At 41.7% G+C, this 10,522-nt stretch overlaps 1 protein-coding gene across 1 annotated transcript; it reads left to right on the top strand.

Annotated features, from left to right (window-relative positions):
• The first annotated feature begins 70 nt into the window (after window positions 1-70).
• ggnbp2 (gametogenetin binding protein 2) lies at window positions 71-10,368 on the top strand. The gene is made up of 14 exons (XM_038708339.1): window positions 71-197; window positions 1,009-1,134; window positions 1,932-2,012; window positions 2,096-2,349; window positions 4,195-4,293; window positions 6,570-6,683; window positions 6,801-7,010; window positions 7,153-7,327; window positions 7,434-7,622; window positions 7,752-7,881; window positions 8,568-8,693; window positions 8,816-8,964; window positions 9,052-9,264; window positions 9,589-10,368. The coding sequence occupies exons 2-14, from the start codon at window positions 1,042-1,044 to the stop codon at window positions 9,790-9,792; spliced, it is 2,037 nt and encodes a 678-aa protein (XP_038564267.1). The 5' UTR covers window positions 71-197; window positions 1,009-1,041; the 3' UTR covers window positions 9,793-10,368.
• Window positions 10,369-10,522: the final 154 nt, after the last annotated feature.

Here is a 10,522-nt window from a genome sequence, read left to right as displayed (position 1 = left end):
CAAACTGGATTTACAACAGCTTTACTGAATGAATAAGATAATATCCATAATGCGCCCCCTAGAGGCCGCACGCATTACAACGTCAGCTACTACGTGCTGGGGCCAAAGGTCACTTGAGTGATGAAGATTCCGCCACCGTAGCAGCTTCACTCACCGTCGCACTTGTTTATTTTTTAAGGGGAACTTAACAAAGGCGGGTGAGTAAAAAACTATAATTGGTTTCAGACAAACGACCGTTTATCTAGTCTCGGCGACAGATTATGATCAATCTTTTAAACGTTAGCAAGAGACGCTGATGAAAGTGACAGTCGCTAAGTAGCCTGCCAGCAGACATAACTTTATATTAGCCGTATCCAAGCTCGCTAACGTTAGCTTTGTAGGACAGCGATGCTAACTAAAGTTAGCCAAGTTTGCTGGCATTGACAGGGCGTAGACAATCTATATCTACACTGCTACATGTGTATTATTTGGTAAGGTATGTTAAACTTCCGTGTATATTAATCGCTTTACAGTTTTGCGCATAGAAGACACTACATCGTAACGTTACTGGCAAATTAAATTAGCTAGCAGGCTAACGTTAACTGGTTAGCCGCCGGTTACTGCTTTAACCTGTCCAGCAGATAGACGTTAATGTTAATAAATCTGTCCTTCATACTCAAATAATATCAGCTAAAACAGCTGTAAAACATTTTTACAAACTAAAACATCAAAGCCTTTCTCCCTCCGTGCTCTCGTTTCCCAGGTTGTTTTGCTAACTTGGCTCGTTAAATCTGGGTCAAGTCGAATCAGTTTGTATTCTCAACACTTTTAGTGACATTGAATCAGGTGTTGTCAACGTCAGCTAATGGTTGGCATTTTGTACCGTGGTTTAGTTTCTGGTATTTTGCTTGTATTGTAGTGACAATATAGTAGTTAGCCCGCAATGACCTGCAGTAGATTAGCACTAGCTTGGCGTAGCCTGTGCTGATGTCCAATGTGGTCAGTCTGTGTCTTGTGTGTCACCTGCAGGCGAGCTGCACCAGGACCAAACTGGAGGAAGTCATGGCACGTCTGGTCGCAGTTTGCAGGGAAGGGGAAGAAGACTACCCATTTCTCACCAGACAGATTCCCCTGTATATCGATGATACTCTCACGGTAAATAAGCTTTCCCATTATTCTATATGATCACATGTGTTAAGCAGCTAATTAAGTCATGTTAGCCCTCCACATAAATTCTCTAACTGATTTATGATCATTATCAAAATGTCCCAACCTGTTTAAAGGACAAACATTATAGTGGTTTGACTAAAGCTTAAGGTGAGACAAAGAAGTACATTTCTGTGGCTGTGTAGGGATGAGAGATGATTCCCTTTATGCGATATCAGCACAAAGTATTCAACCAGTTTGACTTTCTTAACTTGTTGTGATGATGCAGATACAGCATGGATAATGGAAAGTGATCATGTTTTTTGTTATGGTAAATGGACTTGGATTTATTCAGTGCTCACAATGATAGTAAGCTCACCCATACAAACATTCACACACCGATCAGCACGGCCATCGGGAGCAGCATCAGGAGGGTTCAGAATTTTGCCCAAGGACACTGAACCAGGGGGCCAGGAATCAAATCAGCGACCCTCTGATTACTAGACGACCCGCTCTAACACCTAAGCCACAGCTCATGATAGATTAGTTGTACACCTCAAAGGTTATTGTCCCACTTACCCACATACCTAACTGCTGTGTTAATAAGCTCAAAGCTTACAAAGCTAAACAAAGACACTGAGTGCTGCTGCAGTATCAATATACAGTTAAACAACCAAGAAGACATGTAACAAGCATGTAACACGACATTTTACGAGAGATGGTTGGGCCCAACCACAATTATCAGCAGGGCTGAAGTGAGTCTTTCTATAATTTATGTTAACTTAACTGTTATTACCTCTTGTCAGATGGTGATGGAATTTTCTGATAGTGTCATGGATGTTGACAGCCAAGAAATAAACACCCCTCACTGGAAACAATTTTCTGAGGTGAGTAGTTTAAAAGTGTGTAGTTTGTCTTCATGGGACTTGTCAACAAAGTGGTAACACCTGTATGATTCCTTGGCCTTTAGTATCACTCCAAATTGAAGCAGCAGGACTTAAATATCGCCCTGATGGTGACATCCAGAGAGGTGTACAGTGCATTATCTCAGCTGGTGCCATGTGTGGGCTGCAGACGAAGCGTGGAGCGTCTCTTCTCACATTTAGTGGAATCAGGGAACCCGGCCCTGGAGCCCCTCACACTGAAACCCACAGGCATGCTCTCTGTCACCAAGACCTGTTCAGCAGACGTAAAGAAGCTCTACACCCTCTTCTATGTCCATGGGTAAGATACAAAATAATGTGGTTTTTCATTTTCACTGCCAAATAGATCACACCATATGTCAAAAGAGAAAAGCCAACAAGTGATTTTGTTAGTTAAAAACAGAGCGAACCAAAACTCCAGTATGTGACATGACCAAGACAGTTTTCTGGGTTTGTTGGAATACAACATTAGGATAATACAATACCGAGCTGAAATACTGCTCTCTTGTACGGGTGCTGGTCATATAATTAGAATATCATCAAAAAGTTCATTTATTTCAGTAATTCCATTCAAAAAGTAAACTTGGATATTAGATTCATTCCTTACACACAGACATATATACTGTGATATATTTCAAATGTTTATTTATTTAATTGTGGTGATTAAAACTGACAACTAATGAAAATCCCAAATTCAGTATCTCCGAAAATTAGAATATTACTTAAGACCAATACAAAAACAGGATTTTTAGAAATGTTGACCAACTGAAAAGTATGAACATAAAAAGTATGAGTGTGTACAACACTCAGTACTTAGTTGGGGCTCCTTTTGCCTGAATTACTGCAGCAATGCGGCGTGGCATGGAGTCCATCAGTCTGTGGCACTGCTCAGGTGTTATGAGAGCCCAGGTTGCTCTGATAGTGGCCTTCAGCTCTTCTGCATTGCTGGGTCTGGCGTATCGCATCTTCCTCTTCACAATAGCCCATAGATTTTCTATAGGGTTAAGGTCAGGCAAGTTTGCTGGCCAATTAAGAACAGGGATGCCATGGTCCTTAAACCAGGTACTGGTAGCTTTGGCACTGTGTGCGGGTGCCAAGTCCTGTTGGAAAATGAAATCTGCATCTCCATAAAGTTGGTCAGCAGCAGGAAGCATGAAGTGAACATAACTTTGGACCACTCAGCAGTCCAGTCCTTTTTGTCTTTAGCCCAGGCGAGACGCTTCTGACGCTGTGTCTTGTTCAAGAGTGGCTTGACACAAGGAATGCGACAGCTGAAACCCATGTCTTGCATACGTCTGTGCGTGGTGGTTCTTGAAGCACTGACTCCAGCTGCAGTCCACTCTTTGTGAATCTCCCCCACATTTTTGAATGGCTTTTGTTTCACAATCCTCTCCAGGGTGCGGTTATCCCTATTGCTTGTACACTTTTTTCTACCACATCTTTTCCTTCCCTTCGCCTCTCTATTAATGTGCTTGGACACAGAGCTCTGTGAACAGCCAGCCTCTTTAGCAATGACCTTTTGTGTCTGGCCCTCCTTGTGCAAGGTGTCAATGGTCGTCTTTTGGACAGCTGTCAAGTCAGCAGTCTTCCCCATGATTGTGTAGCCTACAGAACTAGACTGACCATTTAAAGGCCTTTGCAGGTGTTTGAGTTAATTAGCTGATTAGAGTGTGGCACCAGGTGTCTTCAATATTGAAGCTTTTCACAATATTCAAATTTTCTGAGATACTGAATTTGGGGTTTTCATTAGTTGTCAGTTATAATCATCAAAATTAAAAGGAATGAACACTTGAAATATATCAGTCTGTGTGGAATGAATGTATACATTATACAAGTTTCACTTTTTGAATGGAATTACTGAAATAAATCAACTTTTGATGATATTCTAATTATATGACCAGCACCTGTACTCTGTAGGAGACCTGCCACTCTCCTCTTTAGTAGACTCTGTCTTGGAGACAACGTTGTGACAAGGGAGTTTAAATAAATCGGCTTCAAATACTTTATATGTGCATAGTTAGTATTTTAGTATATTTTACTTTAGTTATCTTTAGTACCTGATTATTTTTTTTTTTTTTTCCTCATTTCCAGTAATAGCAAACTTGCACTGTTATATTTTAGTAACTGTTTTTATTGTTTTTAACAGGTCAAAGTTGAATGACATGATTGATGCCATTCCAAAAAGTAAAAAGAACAAACGCTGCCAGTTACACTCCTTAGACACACACAAACCGAAACCTTTGGGGTGAGTAATATGACTATTTTCATGTGTTTTCCATCGCTCCATCAGTTGTTTTTTCCCTTCTAAACAGCATTCAGGATGTCAGTGTTAAGAGTGTTTTAAGAATTACCTGGAACACGACACATGTAGCATCTTATTTCCCGTTGAACAGTTTGTGTCTTCTTCCATGGAGACACAAGCCAGAAAAGACGGAGTTAAGCTCTTTCTCCAGCCTCCAGAAGCTCTCTGTTTTGCTCGCTGTGTACTGCACCAGCGTAAGTTCTGACAATGGCTCTGAGGATTTCATCCAGTGCCTAACAACAGTCAAGGTACAGTTAGCTAGCTCGTAGAGGTCTGTGCGACCTTCCGAGGATATGTCTCCCCAGACCATCACTGACTCATTGCCAAACCGGTCATGCTGGAGGATGTTGCAGGCAGCATAACGTTCACCAAGGGGTCTTCAGACTTTTTCACGTCTGTCACATGTGCTCAGTCTGAACCTGCTCTCATCTGTGAAGAGAACGGGGCGCCAGTGGCGGACCTGCCAATTCTGGTGTTCTCTGGTGAATGTCTGTTGAGCTGCATGGTGCTGGGCTTTGAGATCCCACTAGAGTACACCAGGCATGTCACCCTCATCAAGACTGTTTCTGACAGTTTGGTCAAATACATGCACACCAATAGCTTGCTGGAGGTAATTTTGTAAGGTTCTGGCAGTGCTCCTCTGGTTCCTCCTCGCACAAAGGAGCAGATACCAGTTCTGCTGCTGTGTTTGAAGCCCTTCTACGGCCCTGTCCGGCTCTCCTCCTGTAACGGCCTGTCTCCTGGTATCTCCTCCGTGCTCTTAAGACTATGCTGGGAGACACTGCAAACCTTGCAAGGGCACGTATGGATGTGCCATCCTTAAGGAGCTGGACTACCTGCGCAACATGAATGGGCTACAGGTACCTCCTCATGGCACCGGTAGTGACAAGGACACTAACAAAACTAGAAAACAGTCAGGAAGGATAGGACAGAGCAACTGTCTGTGGCCACCACCTGGAAAACTATTTTCTTTGGGGGGGTTGTCTTGCTTTTGCCTCTCCAGTGTACATGTCACTTTTATTTGCACCAAAACAAGTGACACGGATTCACAATTGCTTATGCTTCCAAACTGGACAGACATGATGCTATACAGTGTAAGTGTTCCCTTATTTATTTTTTTAGCAGTATACAAACGTAAGCCCCAGTTTGTGTGTACAGCTTTCAACGGAGGACATAACCTAGCCACATGACCACTGTGGTCCAAAATCTTCAATGGGTGTTCAACTGGATTGAGCTCTGATTAAAGGTTAAAAATGTGTCTTAATAAGGTGTTTGCTCACCACTTGCTACCAGAACAGCTTCAATGCGCTTCAGTATTGACTCTAAAGTTGTGGAGCTTTACGGCAGGAATGAACACCATTCGCTCAGAAGAGAATTCCCTCATTTGATGATGATAGTGGTGGAGGTCGGTCCAAAATCTCCCATAGGTGTTCAATTGGGTTGAGATGTGGTGACTGTGAAGGCCATAGCATATGATTCACATCATTTCATACCCACCAAATCAGTCAGTTAGCCTCAAGTCAGCAGTATGGAGATACAATGGTCTACATGTATTACTGATGGTGCTCTCTGTTGACACTTTTAAAACCGGTAGAAGATAACAGTTACTTTTCTTGTGTTGGATCTTAATAAATATTAAAGACTTTTCATTAAATTATGGTTTAGTAAAAGTGATGTTTTCCTTCCAAAATGGATAATTATACTGCCATTTGAACAATTCTCCTATAATATTTGAAGACTTCATTTTATTACAAATTCTCATGCAGTGCTGCGACATGCAGCAGCAGTTGCAAGTTTTTAAGCCAGTGTGTACATTGGAAATAGATGAAAGTTTTTTTGTCAAGCAGCCTCAGTCAGACATGCTGGTATTGTTTGGGTGTAGAGAACATAGTGGATCATTTAGCAGCTGATGCTGGATATTTCCCGCAGGAGTTGGTGGAGTCCAAAACCTGAGCTAAAATAAGCGAAAATACTTGGACTTAGCCAGGTGGCCAGAAACAAGATTCTAAATGAATGCTAATGTTTTTCCATATCTGCTGAGAGAGTAAAAAGACAACTGTTTTTCTTAAAGCCATAGTAGCTTCAAAGGTGTGTCAGTGTTGTGTGCACAGCTTTCTGCTACCCCAAGTAGCCAAAAAAAAATCAGTGACTGCAGGTTTAATACATGATCATTGTGCATTGTGATGGCATAGCTAAAATAGTTGTATGTTTGCTTTCAGGGGAAGCTGGATGGACGTGTGGGAGCTGATGTCTCAGGAGTGCAGGGACGAGGTGGTCCTCATCGATAGTGCTTGTCTGTTAGAGACACTGGAGACGTACTTGCGTAAACACAGGTAAAGTGTGACTATCATAGCCTTTATTCCCAAATAGCTGTTTTGCACCTCTCTTAAACATTGTGTTAGCGGTTTAAAAAGAACTGGATTAACTGTGTATTGCTTTCTTGTCCACAGGTTTTGCACTGACTGTAAAAATAAAGTGCTGAGGGCATACAACATCCTTGTGGGGGAGTTGGACTGCAGTAAAGAAAAGGGATATTGCGCTGCCTTATATGAGGGGCTATGCTGTTGCCCACACGAACGCCACATCCATGTGTGCTGTGAGACCGACTTCATCGCTCACCTCCTTGGCCGGGCAGAGCCTGAGTTTGCAGGAGGCTATGAGTAAGTGAAGGTTTAAACAATGACTACTACAGAGCTCACTTTCACCGTTGATAAAGTCAGTTTCTATCAGGCCATGTTCCTTTCAATGTATTGTATGTAAACATTAAGTTGATGATGATGTTTTGTTTGTTTTTTTTTCCAGACGCAGAGAGAGACATGCCAAGACCATTGACGTTGCACAAGAAGAAGTCCTGACCTGTCTGGGTATTCACCTCTATGAGCGGCTGCACAGGATCTGGCAGAAGCTACGAGCAGAGGAGCAGACCTGGCAGATATTGTTCCATTTGGGAATTGATGCACTACGCAAAAGTTTTGAGGTAAACAACTTCTAAGCCTGTGTGTGTATGATTTATAATTTTAAAGTGATTTAACAGATGATAAAAGCGTGTTTTTGTAATAATGTATCTTTTACCATGCTCTTAGATGGCAGTGGAGAAGATGCAGGGAATCAGCCGGCTAGAGCAGTTTGTCGAGGAGCTGTCTGAGGAGGAGAGGGCCAAAGAGTTGAAGCAGGAGAAAAAGAGGCAAAAAAGAAAAAATCGACGCAAAAACAAGTGCGGCTTTGACATATCAGAACAGGAGGCAGAGGACAAAGAGAAAAATCTGGATGAGGTAATCCTCCACTATCACTGAGGATGTGGGACATGAATCTCCCCATGTATGTTATTTAAGATGCCTGTGTTCGTCTGCGGCTTCACATCTTTGCCTTTTTTTAAGACCGGCCCATCTGGTGTGTTGCAGGGTTCTCTTGAGTCTGTGGAGGGCACTTGCAAGGGCTGTGGTAGCCACGATGAAGAGGAGGCAGGATGTGATGAGAGCATCGCCGCCAGTGAAAGCACTTCCTGTAGCTGCCCAGACAACACCAAACAGGGTAGAAATGCTTTATCTGTAACTTTTTAAAAGTCCAGTTCAAACGAATTCACTGCCCATATACCGGAAGCCCCCATTATAGTATAATATGGGCTATACCTGGAATTTTATACTTTGGCTCCAGTTCTGTCATTATCCTAAAAAACCTATGCCTGAAATAATGCCAGTACGTCATATCGATTTTTATATATCTTGCCATCGTTACAAGCTAGCAGGTGAGTCTTCAGATCTGTTGTTAATGTAGAGTGAGGCAGCTGGTTTTTTTTGTTTGTTTTTTTACAAAGTCAGCAAACAGACTTATCTTAGTTGGTAATTTTGCCATTTACAGTGTGGAACCCAAAACACTTTCACATACTGCGTCCCGGATGCATCAGTGTTGCTGATCATTCCATCAGCACGGCTTTGCTCACTAGTGTCCTTCATTTTTATTTATTAGCTTGGTTTTCTGAAAGGTCAATACGGCATGCAATAGGTCAAACTGATTGTGAATTTTAATTGAATCCTCTATGTGGACCACAAGGCAAGGTCGCAACGTTTCACACAATTCAACAAAAGTTAAAATTTTGGAATAAAAATTGACGGCAGACATCAAAGCCATTAAACATGTATCTGTGGAGGTTACTGCACTAGCAAAACAAGATTGTTGGTTGAACAAATACTAAGCTTTAAAAATAATATTTTTTTCAGATTTGTCTCCCCACAGCAATGGTAGTGACTGCGGCTACTCGTCCAGTATCGAGGGCAGTGAGGCGGGATCTCGAGAAGGTTCTGATATTGCCTGCTCTGAGGGAATATGCAACCATGACGAAGCAGGTCCGGTTTGAGCAGCTATAAGATGCTGAGAACTTACAACAGGAACCATTTAGGGTATTTTAAACATACAGTATTGTGTTGTGAGTCTTTTTTCTCAGTGTGCTATGGTTTACCTTTTGCAGGAGATGACTCGAATGCCCATCAGTGTGCTGAAGACAAAGAGGAGGATGGAATGGACAGTTGTGTGGACTGCTGGCCACACTCTGAGGAAAACCCTCAATGTAAGAGTAAAAAGAAGAAAAGGAAGGACAAGGGTTTATGCAACAATCAGGTGAGCGCGCACACCCTGTAGAAATCCCATGTTGTATGCAGAGTTTCTAAAGCTGTGTATCAATTAAAAGTATGCACATTTACGCAGGGACAAAAAGGTGAAGGCTGTGTTTCAGATGGAAACAAAACTGGCCACAATCCACCCCCATCGCACACCTGCAGAACCAAAGAAATCATTTCCTCCTTATGTGGCGATACATTTGCCAGCATTGCACTACGGTTACCATGGACCGCACATCAAAAGAACCTCAGCCACCACGCGAACCCAGCAGAGGCAAACAAAAGTCTCGTGGAACTTCTGGTTAGTGGCAAATATTATAATATAATTTAAAATACTCAAATAATCCTTGCTCATGGGACACAATTTGACTTTATATTATAGGACAAGCAGCGTTATAACTAATAACATTAAGGATAGCTCTTTTCTGTTTAGCTTTGCCAGTAAGCCATGCTGGGGAGCCATTATGCAGTATGAAAGGTCAATAGTTTAAGTGTTAAAACAAAATAAAGAACTTGTATTGTTTATATTTAACCACACTTCACTTTTTCTTAGTTAGAATTAATACGCTGGTCTGATTATGGATCTTATGTAACCTGCTGCACTGCGGTTGTGTTTTTAATACAGGATGATTCAGAAGTGACTTCAGATGAAGAGAATTGTCTGACACAAGATGAAATCCAGGCCTTTTTAGAAAGAAACCAGTCCTTCTACAACAACCGCCACAAGTACCGACAGCTCCTGAAAGACAAATTCACCAACTACTGCCGCACCACTGAGCGCAGTAAGCCAGTCTGTGGAAAGTGGTTTGCCACCACCAGTGTCAACTAACTGCATTAATAACATCTTCCCCTGGGAAAAACACTCATGACCATTAGTAGCGGTCCACTACTGCAACATCTTTAGAAAAGTTCATTCTGAAATAAATTTGGAGTCTTGTTCAGTTGTTTCTCCTTTTAAAGTAAATGTGTTGGTCATCTTTCTCTCTCTCTCTCTCTTTTGCACTTGTACACCAACACACCTTTCCATCTCATTTTTTGGCCGGTTTCTCACCTGTAATTGTTCTCTTTGACCAAGCCTAGTTATTTGTTGTTGGTCTTCTGTAGGGGCGTTGGGTAAGAGCACAGTGGAATCAGTCATCAAGCTTTGCAAGCTGTGACTTTAGGGATAAATGTTAGGAGTCTTATTTTATGTTGTCTTTAAAAAAAAATAAAAAAAAAAAGTTTCTGTTTTGTTCCTCTTTGGTGACACTTCGGTGTAGTGGTGAAAGGTTGTACCATTAAATGTGTACAGAAATTCTAAATATAAAATTTTACAGAGAATAAACATCCATTTGTAATGAGGATTTGGGTGTCATGTTAAGAGCGCAATGTGCAAAATTTACTAAATAAAGAATATTTATTAATATGCATTATACATTTGTTGTTGTTTTCTTGACCAAATTAGACTTAAAGGTGGGGTGTGTGATTCTGGAGAAATCCAACACTATGACAAATACCATAATATAGAGCAAACAGGGCCAATTCACCCAACAGGTGTTGGTAAGCCATCGCCTGAGTTC

This window comes from Micropterus salmoides, unplaced genomic scaffold, assembly GCF_014851395.1.
Source record: "Micropterus salmoides isolate LMB-PRFRI ecotype aquatic unplaced genomic scaffold, ASM1485139v1 Ms_hic_scaffold_9, whole genome shotgun sequence".
In the NCBI taxonomy this organism is placed as follows: domain Eukaryota; kingdom Metazoa; phylum Chordata; class Actinopteri; order Centrarchiformes; family Centrarchidae; genus Micropterus; species Micropterus salmoides.
Note: the sequence above shows the minus strand (reverse complement) of the source record. Positions and strands in the feature narration are given on the sequence as shown.

Coding starts and splice junctions, on each gene's coding strand:
- ggnbp2 (XM_038708339.1), top strand. CDS start 1,042: ATGGCACGTCTGGTCGCAGTTTGCAGGGAAGGGGAAGAAGACTACCCA. Junction 1,135..1,931: donor ATATCGATGATACTCTCACG/GTAAATAAGCTT, acceptor ACCTCTTGTCAG/ATGGTGATGGAATTTTCTGA. Junction 6,684..6,800: donor ACGTACTTGCGTAAACACAG/GTAAAGTGTGAC, acceptor TCTTGTCCACAG/GTTTTGCACTGACTGTAAAA.